Source organism: Nyctibius grandis, chromosome 9, assembly GCF_013368605.1.
Source record: "Nyctibius grandis isolate bNycGra1 chromosome 9, bNycGra1.pri, whole genome shotgun sequence".
Classification (NCBI taxonomy): domain Eukaryota; kingdom Metazoa; phylum Chordata; class Aves; order Nyctibiiformes; family Nyctibiidae; genus Nyctibius; species Nyctibius grandis.
The window spans coordinates 26649617-26670854 of record NC_090666.1 but is presented as its reverse complement, the minus strand read 5'-3'; the positions used below and the strand labels follow the sequence as shown (position 1 = coordinate 26670854).

The following is a 21238-nucleotide window of genomic DNA, read 5'->3' as shown; positions in this document are numbered from 1 at the left end:
TCAGGCAAAGTAGATGTTTTTAATGATTTTGGCTGCCAGTTTAACAGTCTATGATGCCCACACAGTCCTCTACCATATGACTGATTTTCAAACAAAATGTATGCTGATTTTTATATTAAAAACATACAGAGATATGATATTAGCTGCGCAGCTTTAATTATCAGCAGCTATACACATAATCTCCATTTGAATTTAAGATCGATCACTAACAGAGAAAGCTCCAAGTAATCCTGTGCAGTGTGTATATCTTTAATTCAGAGGATAATAAAACACTTTAATTCTTTTTTACCAAACAAATCAAAGAACCAGACAACATATCAAGAGACAAGAACAACATAAATCCTGTCTTTTTCTGTCACTTGAAACACATTCACATATAGGCAGGAAACTTTGCCAACTTTCAGAAATTTGGTGCTAATAACTTTTTTTAAAGAAAGTAGTAGTGCATTTGTGTACAGTGCTGTATGGACCCCGTTGGCTGGGTTTGCACAGTCTTGCTTGGTTTGTTTTGGGGGTTTTCTGTTTAGACTTTCTAGCAGACTAAAGCACTAAAGGGACGAAATATGCGTGTATAGTTTAGAACAAAGTATTTGTGTAGAAAAAACTTTCGAAAGTTCTAGGCAATGGAAAGTCTATGACACCTGTAACCCCTGCATTGTCTCTATGGATAGATCTTTTTCCTTAATACTAAATACACATACAGTTCTACCTTTCAACTGATTTCAGGGATTCCTAATCGATGCTATACACCTGCCCTTCCAGAAACAGAGTGGAAAAAAACTTTGGAAATGTTAATTCCGTGTTCCACAAATGCAGATGAAGCATTAGCTTTTCAAGCCTTAACAAATCTTTCCTCCCTCATATTCTAAACACACACATCTCCTTTCATTATATATTCCTCCTTCTTCCAGCTTCACTGTTCTCTGGAACATTCAAGGTCAGGTTGGACAGGGCTCTGAGAAATCCGATCTAGTTGAAGATGTCTGTGCCCACTGCAGGGAAGTTGGGCTAGACGACCTTTAAAGGTCCCTTCCAACCCAAACTAGTCTATGATTCTCACTACAAGATGCCTCTCCATTAATACTTCCTGAGTTGTAGACATAGAATTAAGGTTCATATTCAGCAACAACACAGCCTTTGGCACAGAGTTACTCTACAACATTTCAGGTGACTGATTACCTTTCTGGAATAGCAGTCAAATGGAGGCAGTAGCTACACTGATAGTGTTGCCCTGTAAAGATATCAAATGACTATCAGCAGTCAAAGCAGCTTCAAATATTGCATCTCGATCGAGTTACTTCTGGACAATGGACTTAGATCTGAACCTCGAGCTACTCCAGAATGATTAGTCAGGTTACCTCTGAAGAGGCTGTGCAATGTAAAGCTAGCAAGCTATTCTGCTTCACAACATCAGCTGCCAAGCAGGACCACAGATCCCATCCTTCAAACTTTACAAGGATTGTCATTTTGCATCAGCCAAAATAAATTATAAAGCCATTTGTATCATTAGCTCTAGCTGCCTAGGACATCCCTCTTTCAACCCCTTGTATCATTGACTGGAACAATACCTCTTCACAACCACCGAGCATTCTTGGTCAGCTTTATTGTGAATACTGGTAGAGAGAGAGTACATCTTGCTCTACGGTTTATTTGGTAAATAATAGTAAGGTAGACTTCTCTGTCCAACATATCTCGTCTTAAGAGTTAATCGAAGGAATATTATTTTTAGCAGTTCCCAGGGACAGTACTGTGCACCAGACAACAATTCTGTTACTGCATTCTACATGGCATTAAGTGAATGTAGCAACATCTGTGCTACTAGCATTTGTATGTATTATTTAGGCAGCGCTGTGGACATGCCTGGTATTCTACAAACTGAGATATGGCTCCTTTCTTGAGACAGTTACAGTCTAAATCAAAAGGTGGTGAAGCAAAGCCTTACACACAGTGCTGTGAAATAACGGTTCTCAAAGCAAAACACTAAAAAAAAAACTTGTGTTAAAGTTTCATGTCCTAAAAGAGCTGCAGCAACAGGTAGCATCTGACTGGAACTTAACTGTACAACATAAGCATCAGCAACTCAACAACAAATTTTAAACATACAGTCTAAAATGTTACAGGATTAACAGTCTTTTACCATAGCAACTGAAAAACTTTAAAATCAATATTCCAACTCCTTAATTGGAAAAATGATGTCTCATTTACCTCTATTCATGCAACTATTCTAAAGCAAAATTCTAAAAGCTACTATACCATTTGCAATATTAGCACAGGTAGACCCTAAGCACAGCAAAGCCCAAGGGAAGAAATGCAAATACTGGTAAAGATTAATTTTGCTGACATTTTATGCTAAGCCAAAGAGAAAAGATAAAGAAAGGAAATGTCTAGAAAAAATGAGTGATTCCATGAAAAACAGAACTAATGAAGCCTGAATGCCTATGGAAGTACCTTTGGCCTCTTCGCCCTATCATCTTAGCTATCGATTAAACAAATATATCAGGGATTGATCCCTTAGACTTCTGTCTTGGTTTTGTCAGAATCAGCCTGCAGGTTAGAAGTTACTAGAGAGCATGGGAGAGGGTGTAAGGAACATGTGCAGAAGCAGCATAGAGGGGGGGAGAGGTGATACATCCTTGTAAGCTCCATTTCATTGGAAACAAGGTTAAAAACAGCGATCCAGAGAGTTACACTTAGGAAAGTATATACCTACCAATGTGGTCCCACCTTTGGTTATGAGAGCTGTATTTAAACATTCTCTTTTCCATTTGATACTAAAAACAATGTAAGGGATGGAAATATCAAACATCTGCTCAGCTGTGCAGTCATCGTAATTCTTCTTTATTGCCCTACTTTTCTGTGGTGTGTTTTTGTCATAGCCCCTCATTTTCTTCTCACCAGACAAGGTGAAAATAGGGCTGAATTTTAAAAAGGTTGGGGACAACATATTATTTAAAACGTTCCCATAAAAATATTGAAGAGACAGCAGGTGATTTTCTTTCCACACCAGGCAGCAGACTTGCATAGTTCCTTGACAAAAGATGATGTGGATCCAACTCTTTGTGGGTACAAAGGAAGATGGGACAAAGTTCTGGAAGAGCAATACATCAAGGATTACATGGAAACTGCATTTGGCTCAAGAACCTTTGAAATAAGTAGTAGAGTCCAGGAGGGTACTAAGACAAAACCTCACAAATACCTTTCCTATTCTCATCCGTTCCTAGGCATCCCCTGGTGCTCACTGCTGGGGACAGGATGATGGTCCAGAAGAATCTGGCATGTGCAGCCATCCTTATGTTCTTAGTCTGCGTTTGAACAAAACGCTCAGGAGCAAAGATTTTGTTTCCAATAGATTTTGTAACCTTGAGACAGACTTGAGATATAGTTCACTTTTTTTTTGTTACTGGAACTCTGAGTCACATTAATTATTTACAGTGGCATTTCTTATTAAAACCCCTAGTTTTTTTGATATCTATGGGTCGTTTTGGGTGTTGCTTTCATTATCCTCATGGACTATGTATCTAAGACACATCCTATGTAGTAATTGTAATGTTTCATCCTTCAGAATACTCCTAAGCCCAATTTTACTCCTGTTTTATTAATAGACAAAAAATGTCATTCATACAGAAGGTGAATGCCAGAATACTCAGCAATAGAAATACGAAAATACCTTTTCTTTTCTTCATTTATCATCAAAGTCGAGGGAAAAAAAATAATTAAATTTCAAAAAAGCAAAATCAATCATAAACTGACATTCTACAAAGCAATGAAGACGTTTCAAAGCCAGGAAGCACGGCAGTAACCAACAGATGGTAGATGGTATGTAGGTACATGGCTGAGAAGAAAAATGCAACCATCCTGTAAAAACCTATGACGCAGGATATCGGCTGGAAATCTTCAGAAAACTGTCAATGCATAGCATGCCAAGTGCAAAACTCAAAGTAATTTTTCATTCTACATTACCTAATTGCTAGATCTTTTTATCATATTTCATGCTTATATATTGACCCAAGACAGGATAACTGTTTCCCCCTGCCATTCTACCTGGCTGACAGCTGAGTGTGACATCAAGGGAAAAAAAAAAAAATAAAGTAGACTTTTGGTATAGCACCACTTGTCACTGCTTCTAGATAAGACAGACACTGGAACTAGGCATCATAAAAGTAGTAATCTTTTGTTATAATGAAGTTCACCTTCTTTATTAAAACTTCCTTGAGGCTACACTACACAAAAGTGACAGTTTCACATCTGCGATAATTTAAACACAACATGCTCCTACTACCAAAAGGAGCCCCAGTATGGCATATATGAATTTTCAGACAACGAATTCAAGTCATTTATAAACAAGTTTCAACCTAACAAGTCCTCCGTATTTTAAAGCAGTTTCCCTTTCTGAACCGAGTACTGATGATAGAAGCCAGCATATCTAACCCTGCACACACAGAGAAATCCTGTTTCACCCGGTGCCTTTCCCACTGCTCCTACCAGCTTCTCTCTGTCTTAGTGCACAATTATTCCTTTATTTCAAGGTTTTGGCCCCCTTTAAACACAGCCTATAGTTCTGCATTCAGGATCATTATGCTGATGTTTTTGTTATGCCCACAAGGTAGCAGATTGCTCCAATTCAGGTTACAATCTATACAGACCAGTCAGGCCTGCTACATTCAAATCCATTATCTTGCTAAGATTAGTTTGGTACCCCCACAAAAATATTGAGTGTGTTACCATTCACTGCAGGCTAGTCTTTTTAACGTATAAAAAAATCAGTTAGCTGCCTTTCAATGTCATGTAATTAAAAGTGGTTAAATGAGATTTTAAAATCATTTAGGCACCTGGTAGAAGGCAGCTTTTAGTACATACAAAATTGCCTTTTAGGAGGCTTTGGAAGCACACCAGGTAAGGAATAAAAATTAAAAGACAAAATAGAAACTAGTTACAATACTTGTAGTAAAATGCATGTCAGCAGGACAGCAGGCACTAGACAATGCAGATGCAAGATTGTAAGACCAATGAATAAATACCTTTTTAACAATTTTTTTTTCCATCAAAAAAAGGATTTATCTTGTACAAGCTTTCTGCCAGTGCATGTCCAGCATCCCACACCAAAATTCTACACCTATTTACTAAGGGGTAGGAGCATTAGGGCATCCTATTTGAAGCAGGGAGCTCATAGGAGCCTAGCCAGTGATAAATCCAAGAATTATGAAGACTGCTTATGCTGAACGCAAACAGTGTTTCTGGGTCCAGTTGGGTCACCTTGCTTTAGGATATCGCCATGTAAATTTTCCTCCATTAACTTAATGAGAAATAATTATTTTACCTGAAATTAATTATAAAGAGTAAACACTGCAAAACTACCATATTTTCCAGAAATGGTATCTATTCCGTATCGTTCCGATACTTTCCCTCAAACAATGCCAATGTAAGTTAAAGTCTTCCTATACACTATTACATTTTAAAAATAAATTACTGTATTTAGCCCACATAAAATCATGCATAGTACCAATCAATATCCATAACATACATTAAACAGCGTGCTATTACTCTGTGATACCTAATCTCAACACCCATCCCATCCAGCATGGGTCATTTTTCCTCCATTGGAATGACTCCAAAACCTCAAATTTTAATGAAGGGCTGTTGAAGCAGGGAAAAAAATGTAGTTTGGAAGGAGTTCAGATACATGAATTCCATATACAGAACAGATTTATGACCTATATTAACAATGATAATCCTGCGTCACAGTTCCTCTGAAACGCAAAGATGTGGTTCAGTCATTTCAAATCCATTCTCATCCCCAAATGGCTGTCCAGTGATGTCTAATCTCAATCAATAGCCAGTAATGAACCACAGCCATTAATCCTATTTGCATGTTTGTACAAAGCATAATTTTTAAGCTGCATATTCATATGCATAGAGAGTTCAGTGAGAGCATAGAGATTTCGCAGCCTGTAGAAAGTTCTGCACTGGGATGTGAAGTTTTCCCAGGCACCTGGAAGAATATTTGACTCACTCTGCATAACGATCTCGACAGTGAAGCCCAAACAAACACACAGGACAGTACACTAGCCAAGTGCTTGTATTTTGGGCAACTGCTGATCTTACTGAGCCATACCCTGGGGATACGAACATAACCATAGTCAGGGAATTAGTTAATGGAGACAGTGATCGATAACAATTTAAAGTCTGAGAGCGGAGGAGGAATGGAAACGCTGAACATGAACAGAATCCTGGGCTGGTAAAAGAGAAAGCAGCATACCACAATTAATATAATCTTCCACCCTTTCATATAAAGGCTTTGTATGAAAACTAAGCTTTCATTCACGAGGTCATGAAGTCTAACACCTGATTGCTCAAGAAAGGGGGAAAACCAAAAGACTCAAACCCAACAACTCTCAAAGCTGATCTAAAGTGTGGACACATATACTGTGGCCTTCTTTCTTTCTGTTCCCCATTTATTTTATACATACACCACTCAAAATACAAAGAACACAATTAAAACAAGCTCAGAACATGGTTTCACATCCACATCCTTCAATTGCCAAACAGGTCCCAATGCTCATTCACAGTTAGTCTCCTCCCCCTGCTACCTGTGCTACTGCAACTGATTTGTACCTGAAGCTGTCCAAATTACTGCAACAATACACCTTGAGGGAAGATACATAAATACAATAAATAAATAACAGTACAATTCATATCTGGAGTTTGTACTCAAGACAAGTTTTCCTTACTTCAACCACTAAACCTTATCGCATGCTAACGATGATTTTTGAAGTAATACCCAACTGAACGCAGTAACGTAAGGTCTAGTCCTTGAAACAAGATTCATGCCAGGAAATCCAAAATCTCCATGGATCAATCCCAAAACATACTGCCCAAGGGTTAGGGCATAAATTCCACATGGTTTACTAAAAAAACATATTAAATACAAAAGAAACACATTAGGAAATGCTACAGATATATAATGAAATTAAATAGTATCCAGGACTAAAACAACCATATTTAAATCCTTGCAAGGATGATTCTTGTATATTTGAGCTAAAGTATCTAATTAAAGGTAATGCATCACCAGCCAGTGAGTAGTCATCATTCCAACACCTACTGAACTGTACTGGTTGGATCATTTTTGGCAAGACAAAATAAATGAAGGACACTGATGCTATTGTATGAAAGGGAAGGTCCTGACTTCAAATGTGACAAACCGGTAATCAAGTTGTCCCTCTGTCTGATTCAGAACGCTATTTTTCGTCCTGGATAGATCATCGTGACTAGGATGAGGTTTCACATTGCATTCCTCAGCCACACATTCCCCTCATTAGCATTATATTAGCAGAAAATTAATCCTGCAGAAAAAATGGAAATGAAGTTTCCTGGCAGTCGAGTTCTCCAAACACGCTCACTGTGCACCAGAGCTGTCAAAGTTCAGGGACTGGAAGGGAGTGGCTGGATACAGACCGAGGAGGACAGGCTCAGCAGCTAGCCATAGCACTGGCACGGGCATGGCAAAAACCTGCAGCAACAGGCAACACAGGGATTTGAACCTCTGCCTAAATACTTCAAGCCAGAAATGAAACCAAGTAAGTCAGTCATACTGATAAAAAAGGCCCCTCACCTTCTAAAATCTTTTTTACAAAGTTCAAAGTGATATTTATATAAAACCTAAGCCTCCTACCTTGAAAAGAGACATTTCAGTGCAATTCAATTTTTGTAAACACTCTAAATATTTGGGGTTTATTTCCAATTCAAATATCTTAAACATTGCCTCAATTGAATTGCCATTCTCTAGTCAACTCTAACACTAATGTTCGTTATTTTAACAGCTACACTTTAGGAAACGCACATTTTAACAATAAAACAAACATCGATATCTCCTTAGCTACTCCACTAGAACCCTTGTAGCAGACTTTAGGGAAAAAACAGTTGCCTTTATTGCACAGAAGAAAACAATAATGAACCAAGAATGTTAAAGGCATCAAGATTATAATTGCACACAAAGAAATATAACACCAGAGATTCTATTAAGAGAGATGTTCTGACATGCACAACAGCTCTGAATAGAGAGTAACAGGTTCAGCAGAAACACAGGATCACACCAGCAAAACTGAAACCAACCCAAGTGAGGAGGCAGCTAGCTCTCTGTAATTCCAACTCCCCATCCTCAAATAGGGATGCCGATGAAGTTAGAAGAAAACCTAAATTACTGAAAATCTGAAGACACCACAGTGAAAAACATCTTTTTCTCACAACCTAAATAAATGAACTGAAGATCCGCAAAACTGAATTGCTTCTGGTGACTGCCAGGCAGCAGCTGTACCAGGACCAGCAGAAACTGAAAATCAAGGTGACGCGTAGGAAAAGAAACCGAAGAACTCCTTGAAGAGCAGGCAGATTGCTGCAAAACTTTCAGAGAACATATTCATGGCTTCACTGAAGCTGAACTAATAGGTTTAGAAGTATACCATTTTATTGGTTCTCTATAAAGAAATTTCAACTGCATATTCCTCCTCCCTTTCTCTATCAAAGTGATTATCATATAGAAATTATTTTATTTCTTTCAAGTAAACACCAGATCTAATTACCCACACAGCCGATCAGAAAGTTTCCTCTTAATTTCTAAGAATCAAAATATTCATATCAAAATATTATTGAATTGACGCCTGTTTTGTGAAATCGATAATCACAATGCCTTTTCAACCAATATGATTAGATTGGTTTAATGCTCCCAATATTAAATACGGCTGTTTTCAGGTCTAAAATTCAGATAATGAGAGAATGTAGCACACAAGACAATCATTTAAGAATAATGAGATCATTTCTATGTAAGCAAAGCATTCAGTACATTTGAAAACTACTTATCTTATAGACTAGCATAATATTTAAACAACAAATTATGAAGATAAGATAGATAAATAATAATTTAAATAATACTATCCAAGGACTAGCTATCTTTTTATTCCCATTAGGAGTTCGAATGTATCCAAGGTCACACACTGTGGGTATGAAGATTGAGGTGTTCTGAAAGAGGCTTTAAAGAGCTGTTTCATATCTGTGATGGAGGGGCAACAAATTAATCAGTAAAAACGGCAGTAGTTCATCTGAAAAGAAAAAAAGAAGAAAAAAGATAGCAAATGAACAAGGCAAAGATTAGACCAAAGAAACCACAGAAGCCCTATAAGAACTCCCTAAGAAATTCCAAGTTTAAATTAAATTGTTTGATTTGACCAAAATGGAATTCACTATTATCATATCTAAACGGTTTCAAAAACAAAACTAGAGTAGTGACATACCAATCCTTTGGCATCCCTTCTCACATTCTCAGGGATTCCATTTTATTTGAGAAAGAGAGAGAGAGTGTGGAAAAAAACCCCACCTTGGTAATTATATACGTGCTAAAAAAAAAAGTATAGAAATATCATCCAATATAATATATTACATAATTAAAAATAATGAGTAAAATCAAAGGGTATTGCTTTGTGAGGTAAACGCAATCCTTCCTCAAACATATAGCTGTACGAATTAACAGCTTGTTTCAGTAGAAAGTTACAGAAACGAGGGTTTCGTGTTATCACAGTTTCCGTTTTTCAAGCTTCTGACATTCCTGGCCAGTGACCCGTGGGCTGAGTCCTTCCCTCTGGCCCCTTGTCTCCTCCTTAGGAGTAAACCAGTGATGGGGCTTCACTTGGCACCAGCAGCTGAGTGACCACCAGCTGCTCTGAGCAGAGCGAGCCAGAGGGATGTGCATGCATCTGGTGTTACATCTGGCTAAGAGGGCAGTGGGGACCGAGCATCCTCCAGCAAGCACAGAGAGCTGGGCAGGGGTTGATGTCACTGATGTTTCTATGGGTATTTCTCTAGGTGTTTTTGTAAGTCTGAGTAACATCCCTTTGAAGCAGATTGCCTCCAACTCTTTTCTTTGCCCTCTTACATACACTTTAACTGTCTTTCCTAGCACAGTCTTTGCTTTCACTGAAAGCAAACTGCCACTCAGATAGCCTTAACTCTGGGTAACTCAGGAAAAAACATGTAATTTGGTAGCTTGCTTGGAAGCAGAGGTACGCTCATGTGAACGCCCTGCGAAACAGGATTTACATTTCAGAAGTCACTTTCCTTTCTCCCTCCACCAAGACAAAGAGAAGCAAAGTTTCTCACTATATATCCACATAAAAGAAAACTAGCATGCAGGAAACAGAAAACATACAAACAAATGAAGAAACCAACTACACTTTTCACTATTTACAACTGCAACTCCTTACCAATACACAAGAAAAGAGAAAAAACAATCTGTATAAGCATCCTATCATAAATTACTAAAACGCAAGAGACCTTACTTCGTTTCAGTTACCATAGTGCCTTAAAGGCTTCAGGAAAGCACTTAAAACACCACAACCAACCTCCAGACAACTTTTAACCAGCTCCCACTGTACAAGAGCTTTGTAAAAATCCGAGCTGTGTTGCTAACCAGCAGAAAATACCAAACAAGACAATCAACAAAATGGCTGTGATATAAAATCTTTGGTCTTCAAAATAATATGTCATGGTTTATCTTAAATATTGGAAAGGTTTCCTACTACTTACTAGTGTTACACAAAACTTCAATAGGTTTTCAATCACTGGTTTTGAAATTCAGTAAGTGTGTAAAGCCACCTGTGAAACTAACTACAGAGTGCTTTCAACGGGCACCATTTTATTACAATATATTTTCTTCCTGTAATTATTTCAAATATACATTTGAATTGCTCAATAGGAGGACTGCTTCTCCTGTCAGCCAGCTTCCTCCCCTTCCTCTCTTCAACTGTCATCAGCATTTCTCTCTCCTGCTGTTTGCTGAATTACTGTAATGGAGATATTATTAGTGAATCACTCGAACTTTGAGCAGTCAATATTTCCACTGACCAAGAAATAGAAGCCAAAGGTAGTTTTTCATTAAAGCATGGTCATTCGGGATGAAAAGTGACGCCTATTCAGTAACCACACTATGGAACTGCAGACTGTTTGCTTTTTAAAATCAATATAATGATAGACTCTTAAGGTTCCTGATATAAAAGAAAGAAGTTGCATTTTGTCCTGCAAAGTATTTCTAGTTTAGAATAGCTTTCAAGGACAGTTATGGTAACTGAAGGATATATTTAAAAACAGAAAAAGTGATGCAAAGTCCAAACAAATTTCTACAATTAAAGCAGTTGTGACTCAACTTCAAAATGCATGCAATAGTAACTTTTTTTTTTGTCTTCCTATTGATGTGGAAAACTACTTCTTTAAAGCAGAGGTAACATCCTTGTGGAACACTAATGGTCTAATTATTAATGTTTCTAAATTCAAACGTTCCAGATGGCCCGTGGTCTGTCGATACAACCAGCTCAAAGACAGAAGATCAGAAGGACTGGGGTAAAGGAGACACCTGGTGATTTGGCAACAAAGAAAATCTCCAGAAGTTTGGACATCTGCTGGGTACGCTGGTCTGTGTGAGAAAACGCTCCTCAGCATGGCAGGAATAGCAGAAAAACAGGCAACTTCTGCACAGCAAACCAGGAGCTAAATGTGTAGCAAAGTTACAATTACTATCATCCTCTATTTTCCAAAAGCACATTGCAGAACTGATCTCTCTAAAGAAAAATAAAATGAGATACAAACATTCCTTTTTCTTAAAATAGATACTCAGCAATAGTTAACACAGCCCTCTGAAACAATATAAAACATATTTTTTATATATATATATAAATCCCCCAAACCCACAAAGAATAACCAACAGTTACACGTGCCAGAAGAGATTAGTATGGGTAGAAACATTTGGCTTGTGGGAGTGGGTGGAAGGGGAAAAATTTTAATCAAATCCATTACCTGGTTATTGATTTATCTTTGCCAGACTGATCCTGTAGAATACTTATAAAGCCTTTGACATTGAGACGTTTGGCCAAAGATATTGGATTAGACTAAGCAAAAGCTGAGCTTCTCATGTAATCTCTCATATTTCATTTATATGTGATTTATTCCTTTGTCCAGCAGAGGCTTTTTATTGATAAAAATAATGAGATTGAGAATCCCAAAGGAAATCTAATGCCCACCCACTCAAACATGTTTGTGAAGTAAAAATAGTAGGCTTTGTAGGCCTGAGAGAGAATGATGTTATGTGAAGACTGTTTCCTTGTATAAAAAGTATGAAGCTCGCCAAAGATTTTGAAATAAACAAAGCTACTTTTGAAATTAAAATTTTGCTATACTTGAAAACACCAAGTACACAGTTAATACGGTACGCTGGGGAACTGACTGAAAGACTTCTAAAAGAGTTTTTTCTTCGCAGAATAAATGAATGCAACATTTTTTTCTTTTGACTTCCTGTATTAGCTCAGTTTGATAAAACATCTTAACAAATATCTAGTCTGCTAAATAAGATGTGTTACATAAAGCCAGTTAGATGACTGAAAATTAATCGTGCCAGTCAAAAGAAGTTTCTAACCATTGTCAAATTTAATATGTAATCTGGTAACTAAAGGCTTTGTGGAACTATATGAGAATCCAAGATTCTCTAAGAAATCAAATCATTATGCCTTTTCAATACAAATGCTGTTCAAAAGTCCTAAGTAAAATGTAGCAGACTGTCTTGCATTTCTTTAATAGTTATCAATAGTAATAAAAGGATAAACAAAACCCATCTGTTTCTGCAGTGAACCCTGAATTAGGTTTTAAAGTCTCTATTTCAAGGCACAAATCAGAATAATTCTATTCCACTGACAGCCAACAGAGACCTTTGTGATTAACACTGAGTCTCAACTCTTTCTTATGATAATGCTTAAAGCACAGTTAGTGGCTTCTAAGTCTCAGCCTTGCTTAATGTATAACGTGGAACTCGGCATTTATGACTCAAAAACTAGCAGAAAAAGTCTTCTGAAGCTCACTGTTCATGGACCACTTATTAACAGTAATCTCCAAGATCCTATCATTGAGAAGACCATAAGTCTGGTTGGCTCTGTGGCCAGACAGAAAGGCTGAATGCTGACATTTTAATTCCTCCTCCTCCTTGGCTTTCTTAGATTTACACAGCAGATTGCCTGACCAGTCTTACTCTTCATTTGAACACAAGAGCTTTTCTTATCAATGACCCTTGTGAAACCTCCTGGGGCAGTGATGTCATTTCCTCCCCTACGTGTATCTACAGGCCACAGACCGTAAGTACTGTTACCTACAAAGGCTAGTTTTGCCTTGTTTCAGCTCCTTACTCTCAGGCTGAAAGATGCAATTAATGGTACTCCATAATTTAAAGAGTGATTGATCATGAAACCATCTCAGCTGTTTTCACAGATTTCTGTATACTGAAACCTCTGTTGTCCACAATGAATCCAGCAGCTCCCTGAACAGGCAGAACGCATCTCTGGGATGTGTTGAACTTGCTGCACGTCTGCAGGCTACCTGGGCAGCGTGTGCTCAGTACTCCTGACTCATCTGGAAGTAGCTGACAAACTGGAAGCGTATTGCAGAGCAATACAGTGCCTACACAGTGAATTATCTGGGAGGCTCAGGGCCTGTGTAGACAAGTTTGGGATTGGGCAGTAATCCCATGAAAATGCACACAATTCTTTAACGCCACCGTAAAAACAATGTGGAGCACAACAGAAGGGTATCTGAGCACATCACAGCTGAAACTTTTCCATAACGGAACTTGAAAGAGTCCCTGACAGAGCTGAATTCTTGGCCTGTTCCTTCCTCGACATCTCAAAGAACTTCCTTTGGTCCTGAGTGGGTTAACACGTATGGTGCTACCTTAGCAAGATTGTTGACCCAGCCTGGACAGTGGCTTTAAGAGATGGGTGGTAACACAACCCAACATTTTAAAATCAATGACTCCAAACCTCTCTTCCTTTCTTCCTGTTGGCAGATTTTTGAAGAGCCCCAACAGTGTATGTGAAGGTCTCTAATTAGAAAGAGCATCCAGTAGCATAGTCAAATCACACAACTTAATGTTAAATTACAGCTTACAGACAAATGCTGCTGTATTTAACTAAAACTAACAAACATTAGCTTGTAGCAACAATGTGTAGATCCTAGAATTGTAATTTAAGCAGTAACTGTTTGATCTGGAAGTCTCCCGAGTTTCACCAAATAACTATAGCATCAATACTTGAAAGTCAGCACATTAAACAAAATGGCAAAATAGATACTTCCTGTTTCTTCTCATAGAAATAAAAATAAATCTAAGAACAGGAATTATTAAAGTATGAGGAGGAATATATTTGATGTCAGTAGAATTTTTTATATTATCCTGTTATTGTGACTAAAGAACCTAGTTACTCAATATGTCATCAAATGCTTTTCATTTGCTGAGGCTTCATGGGCCATGTACAGTTTTAGTTATTAAAAAAATATTATATGCAATATGTAACCAAAAAGAAAGCAGACATTTCTTTTTAGTGTCAGACTGCCTGTTTGACTCTCTTCATACCTTGCACATGTTTCTCACCACACACTGATACATGAGAATATTATAATTGGCGAGAAGATTGGTGTGGATCAACACATCGGCATCTACCAGTAACGGGACCCTCCTCACCAGTTCAGTCTGTAGGCAGCTAAGAGCTGTAGAGGTGGGGGACAAAAAAAGAAGCATGTTCCCTGCTTGTAATTCACCCTGGTAATCAAAGCACTACAGGCTCTCAAACTACAAAAGCATGCCCACTGTGAAATTCTGAAATTGTACATGTACCTGCCAGGCTGTCAAGTCTTGATTTTTGCTCCTCAACGTTTCCCTCCTTCTCCAAGGACAAACCCTCTGAGACACAGTAAGCAATGAGCAGTGTCAGATTCTGGCTGTTACCTCTGAACAACTCATCACAGCTGGCTTGAAATCCAGCCTGCCTCTCCCTGCTGTGAATGCCTTCCCTCCTGAATTTTGCCCCTCTCTCCCATCACTCCTCAAAGGTTTCTCCACACCCTCCCTCCATTCCTCGACGACAGTTCCTCTGGGCTTTGCCATCTATCCTTTTTTCACACTGAAATTAATCTCTGGATAGTTTTTCTTCACAAGCCCAAATGATGACATGATAAAAAACTTCAAATGATGTAAAAAATAAAAGCAGGGACTTACTGGAGCAAGAATTCACTTCATTTTCTCAGTTTATGCTGGCTTAAATTCTGGTCAGGAAATTACTTTTTTAAACCTTAAAAGTTTTTGTACGATGAGGAAATCACTTCCACTCTGACAGTCTTAATTCCACAAGTTCATATTTATCAGTCACTGCTCTTTAAAACTTTGAGAAGATATCACTATCCTGGCCTCTTTCTCTCATTCAGGATTGTCAGCAACATTTTGGACTTAAATTCGAGAGGCCACCACAGTGCTCAGTCACCCACAGCACCACAGATTTTACAGCTGGAAGAGGTTCTGAGCATCCAACTGGATTTTCCAAACTGTATCCTGTGTTTCCCATCTCGACCCTTAAATTTCCACTAAAGTCACATAGCTAAAGTCGAGAGCAGACTTCACAGCTTTTGGCTGCTGATGTGTTGGTCAACATAAGATCAGCAGTGATTTTGTGCTGCTCGGCTTTATGCAGCTGGGAGACATCTTGGTTTTAGAGACAGGTGCTTAGAGCTTTCTGCAAATCAAGCATTCATAAACATTTAATTGCTGACTACCCATAACTCCCCAGTCACTCACGGAGATACAAAATCACAGCCCCTCCACAGCCTGCCCTGATGTGCTACAGAACTCCCCTAAAAGCTTCTTGTGTGAATGTAAGCCCACCTGGAGTCGCTGTTCCCTCCTCATCCCATTCAACCACTCTCTGAGTCCTCACATCCATCCTCAATGTATTTTGCTAATTCCTTCTGCACCCTCTCTCTACAAGGCTTTTTTTTCATCTATCCATCCACAGATTTTCATCGGAATAACATAATCTCCTTCAGCTTCCAGAGATACAGTCTAGAGCTGCTTCTGTTCTTTAAGAACATGGATTTGTTCTTTTAGCCCAACACCTCATCTTTCTCTTGCATCCCCTCACTGGCACCTTTTTCTAGGATGTCAAACATTAACTACCCTTATTTTCAAGATGCTTGATGCATGAATGTACTTACCCTATCATTTTTTTTTACCTAATTACTGAGAAGCCAATACCCACCTCTAGTTTTCCAATAGCAACAGAACTTAAAGAAAATCCACACAGTTCAAGATAACTGCTGTGGTAGTTTTTGGTATAATAAACAAATTGATAACAGTTTTCATTTCTTTCCTCAGTAACTCTAAGGGTTGAAACAGCAACAAAAAGAACACAAGCAATTCTGCTTCTGTCTCAGGTGAACAGGACATTACAAAGGAGTTGACAATTTTCAGTGAAAGTTTTAAATAGCTTTAAGAACCTACAGTTTGTACTTCTTTCCAAATCAGAAATTCAGTGTATTCCACAGACTCAAACAACGCTTGCATGAAAAGGACTACAAACATTTTTAGAAGAGTTGACTTGATTAATATTTATTAATATTTTAAGGGCCTTATGTATTATACCAGCACACATGCAGAGCAAGTGTACAATATTTTACTGTTCACCAGGATTTTACTGGACATTAACAAACACCTCTGCTATGCTGCAGAGCTTGATTCTTTAGCCACCCAGGAAGGTTAGTAATAAAGATAAATAAATCTAGTATGTGCCATGAAATATCTTAGTGTAATTAGAGTATGATTCTTAAAGGTGCAGCATTAACATCCTCAGCTTATTCTGGAAACTGGCAGAAAATGCAGATTTTTGTCTGCTATTCCAAACATTCGGGCCACCTGGTATCCACAGGTACACTACACAGCTCTTCTCCAGCTATCCAGATTTTTAACGGGAAGCCCGTGAGGATGACTGTGGCAGGAGTCATTCTGACTCCTCACTCCTTCATGCACGTAAAAGATAAGTTGGAAAATATTCCTAAATTTTTCAACAGTGACAGGAGCTTGCAACAGCTAATTCATCTGCAAAGGACTATTTAGCCAGACCGGAGTAAAAATAATGTTTGCTTTTGAAGTTTGACCAGTTGTCACCCGAGCTTCAAAAAGGAAGCACTGTTCTCTTCCCTCCTTCCAGCTGCCGCACTCTGTAGATGCTGGGACTTGTTTGAAGTTTTACTTTTATTTAAAAAGCTTAAGGCAAAATTCTACTCTCAGATCTGCAGAACGCATCACAACAGAGTTGTTCTGCTCTCCTCATAGGCACAGAGCTAGTCTGCTCCCCTTCATCTATTGTCCTGGGAGCCACTGCCATGTCAGGAGAACACCTGGGGGACTAAGATCCATTGTACAGACCAAAGAGCACTGGGCACAATGTAAAAAAAAATATACACCACCAGACTCCAGAGCTTCAGCAAACCACACACTCTCACTTCACTCTACTTTGCTCCAATGTGAAGGAGATGTGGCTTTAAGCAAAAATAATAATGGAATAAAGCACATTATCAGTGAGGGGAAAAATGAGACTCCTCCATCCAACAACTCTTCAGAAACTCAGTGGCCTTTGCCCTTAAGACTCAATGGCATTTTGATACTTAAGGATATTATTGTACATCAGCACTGGGAAAGATTCAAATGACAATCCTCATCACTACTATATATTAATTAGCAGGCAAGGTCCAGAGCCTAAAACATACCTTTACCCTTTTATTGTATATGGGTAAGTTCTTACTACCAACCCACATTCTCTCATTGTTCTTGGAGAAGCTGAAGACCTATAAACCCAACAGCACCTTTAGCTTACAGATTATATAACAGATTACAGATCTTCACAGCTACCGACTTTACCGCTACTTACACAGTGGTGGCACAAAGACAACCATGAGAAAGATCCTTGTTCAAATAATAACACACTGTGAACATGTGAAAATGGATTTCTGGGATTTTAAGTCATTTGTGTGGGCAGAAGCACCAGTTAAATTCACATCATAGCTCTAGCTTTGTTTCTCTTCAAATTATTAGTACACTCAATGTCAGTGTGTGGATTATTCTAATGCTGTCCACAGATGACATGAAAGCGAACTTGTGTGTGTGACTGTGCATGCCCATGCATCCTGTGGTTACACATAGGATATTTCTCAGACCAGAGGTGGAGATTGTTCTAAAACTGATTTTACAGATGGAGAGAAGAAACACAGACGAGAAATGATCTAACAGAGGACATAAAGGAAAGAATGTAGAAGTATGGGAGTTCTACCCCGTTTTGTGGATCACAATTTAATAGCCTATTGCCACAAAAATATTTTTCTTCTCAACTTTCGGATTAATATAATTTCAAATCTTTCAAACAGGAACAAAACTAGAGGTTATCTACATTTCATTACAGAAAAATTCTATGAGAACTTTCCATTTTTATTTAACTGGTTTTACTTCCATAACACCTGACATATAGAAGTCCCCTAATTAAAAAAAAAAAAAAAGAAAAAAGTATGATTAAATGTATTCTGTCACTCTATATATATTTTATCCAGTAACAGAACACAATATTTTAACAGCATTTCTTTTGAATCACTCCAGAGCATTCAGCAGGAGTCAATTTATATTGCACGAGAATAATGATGTACCTCAACTCATTTTAATTTCAATAATTGAACGAGAAATAGGTAAGGCTATTGAAAGGACTGTATTCTGGTCAGAGACTAATGAGAAAATAGTTTTGAGTCTCTGAATCAGTGGGTGTCATGGTAACAATGCATTATCGAAATCTGATTAGCATGCCCAGCGGCTTTATAAATGATAACATGCTCTTCTAATTGTATCTCCCTTTCTTTCCCTGTGATGAGTTTCATATTCACAACAGGTAAGAGGTAAGACAGCATTCTGTTTACCTGCAAGTTAGACTTAGGATGTCCAGCATGCTCACAAACTCTGCAACCTGTCATTCAGTCACAGAAAAATTTTCCTACCATCTTAAAATAAGAAGCTGAGCTTTTCATTTCTCTCCTCCTGTATTATATGTAATTATTTAAGTCAAATATTAGTCTCTTCTTTTAAACAGATAAAATTATTTCTCAGGATATACACATGAAAAAAGAGAACATTGTGAAACACAAGGTTCTTATAAAAAGCCTATGTTTCACAGGAGAAAGATGTGCAAGAAAAGAGTAAGTGCATGTTTAATTCATCTCAAAGCATGACTCCATGTTCTTGAGGTTTTGAAACACGGAGGGGATTTTCTTGTGTTTAGAGGATTGTGTGTGTGTTTGCTAACTCATTACAAAATCAGAAATCAGGAGGAACCACGAAATTAAGTAGGATACTTTTCCTTCTCATTAAGGAAAGAGCTAATAATGTTTCATAAAATAAATACAATGAAAATACAAGGTTGGAGGTTTAATAATGCTCTTTTTATAAGTGAACCTCAGGTGAGTAGCCTGACAGACTTCTTATATTCACAGCAAAGAACTCTATTACAACTGCAGCCTCACAAATTTGATGCAAAATCATTTTAACATATAGAAGCTTAGTCTTAACAAATGAAATTTTTTTTCTTTGAGAGTAAAATGGCATTCTATTTTTCAACAGAATGACCAAGAAAACTACTTCATGTTTGGCCTATTTCTATGACCCTTGCAACCTAAATATTTATTTCTTATTTTCAATGTTCAATTTCCTTTATTAATTCGGCTTCAAATCTGTATAAAGAGAAAGGAGGAAAGCTGATATTCTCTAGGTAAACTCGAATACTCTTAATCATATCACAAATAATGCCTAATACAAGAAAACAACTTTTCTGTAGTATTAATAATGGAATGGTGTTTGTTATAGTGCATGAACACAGAGAAAATGAATACAGCAAGACATAAAAAGCTTATTATCCCTTGTTACGTGCACTGGCACATGGACAAAGTTTAAGATGTACAAAATACTAAAAGCAATCAATCTTAAGTCAACACACTGAAAGCCAGAGGAACATTTATCTGCATGTTTGGAAATTCAGCGGAGAGCACAGGGTTACACTGAGAATAGAAAGTCATCAAAGCAGGCCAGTGAACAAAGAAAGAGCAAACAAGTACTCCCCAGAAGGGATTAGTGCTAGTTCAGGGGACTGTTTGCACTAACCTTGGATGGAAGCAGCAGCCCGAAACCAAATCAGTGTGACCTTCACCTGTCATGATGATGTCCCCATCAGGTAAAGCCCACATTTTCCAGAGGTGGTCATCACTGCCAGTGACTACAACACCTTTTTGGGGATGTAAAGCCAAGCTACAACAGAAAAGAAAGGCACATTATATTCTGTATCAATTCCATTTAATGTGAAATACACAGCAGTGAGATTCATTTAACTGAGGGCAACAGCTACAGAGGACTCTGATTCTGGAGGGACTGAACAAGCCGTGATGCTTTCTATGCTCGTAAGAATTTAAAATATATGCTATGTAGATGAGTTTCTGCTGCTACTGAAGAAAACAACAAAACAAGACTGACTTCTGTGAAACTAGAATTGTTTTCACACTCTCTTGAAGTTCCAGTTTATGAAAACACTCAAATATGTTTTAAAATACCTTGTAAGATTATGTTCTTACAAACATGTAACAGGATAACATAAAAACAAGCAGAACCAATGTGAATCACTTTTTCCCACACCCAAAGTAACTCCAAAAGCATTGGCTTGTCAGCCTGCTGCTGCTGGCCAAAGGGAAAAAGGACAAAAGGACTCTCTGCTTTATTTTCTTTTCATTGTGTCCACAGCTCTAAAGTCTCCTACCACTGAGAAGTAACTCAAATGATAATTACAGTCCAGGAGCTACAGTCTTTGCCATCACTTTAGCACCTATTCACTGCGACTAGGTCTGAAAATCCATTTCAATTACATACTCAAAATGTGTTACATGTTTTCATTTTTTATTATGCAGCACACTGGGACGTAATGGAAATCATACACTTATCACACCCCTATACTGAAAACGGTTTACTTTTTATTTGGCAACTGCAGTGCAGCTTAAAATGGATCCAGGGAAGAAAATAAGTCTGTCAGAAAGATAACAAGTAGTGTATTTCATATGGATGTGGTTATTTGACTTAAATTATTGTAATGCTTTACTATTTGTTGAACATCAAAAAGTATCTGGGAGTCGACTTAAGTCCCAGAAGTAGATTATTTAAATAGATTAAATCTGGAGTTCAGAATCAAAATGCAATGATGGGGAGAAGAATCACACCCTGTGTGTGCGCACCTATTTCAGTTGTGCACCAGAGCCGACAGTTTGCAGAGAAAAACGCTTACTAAAACAGAATCAGAGTAGAGAGAGACGATGCTAA

General features: G+C 37.9%; 1 protein-coding gene across 1 annotated transcript in view; it reads right to left on the bottom strand.

Moving 5' to 3' along the window:
- SPAG16 (sperm associated antigen 16) overlaps window positions 1-21238 on the bottom strand; it is a 430506-nt gene that overhangs the window by 203413 nt on the left and 205855 nt on the right. The window contains 1 exon segment of the mRNA XM_068408093.1: window positions 20039-20182. Coding sequence (XP_068264194.1) covers window positions 20039-20182 — 144 coding nt within the window.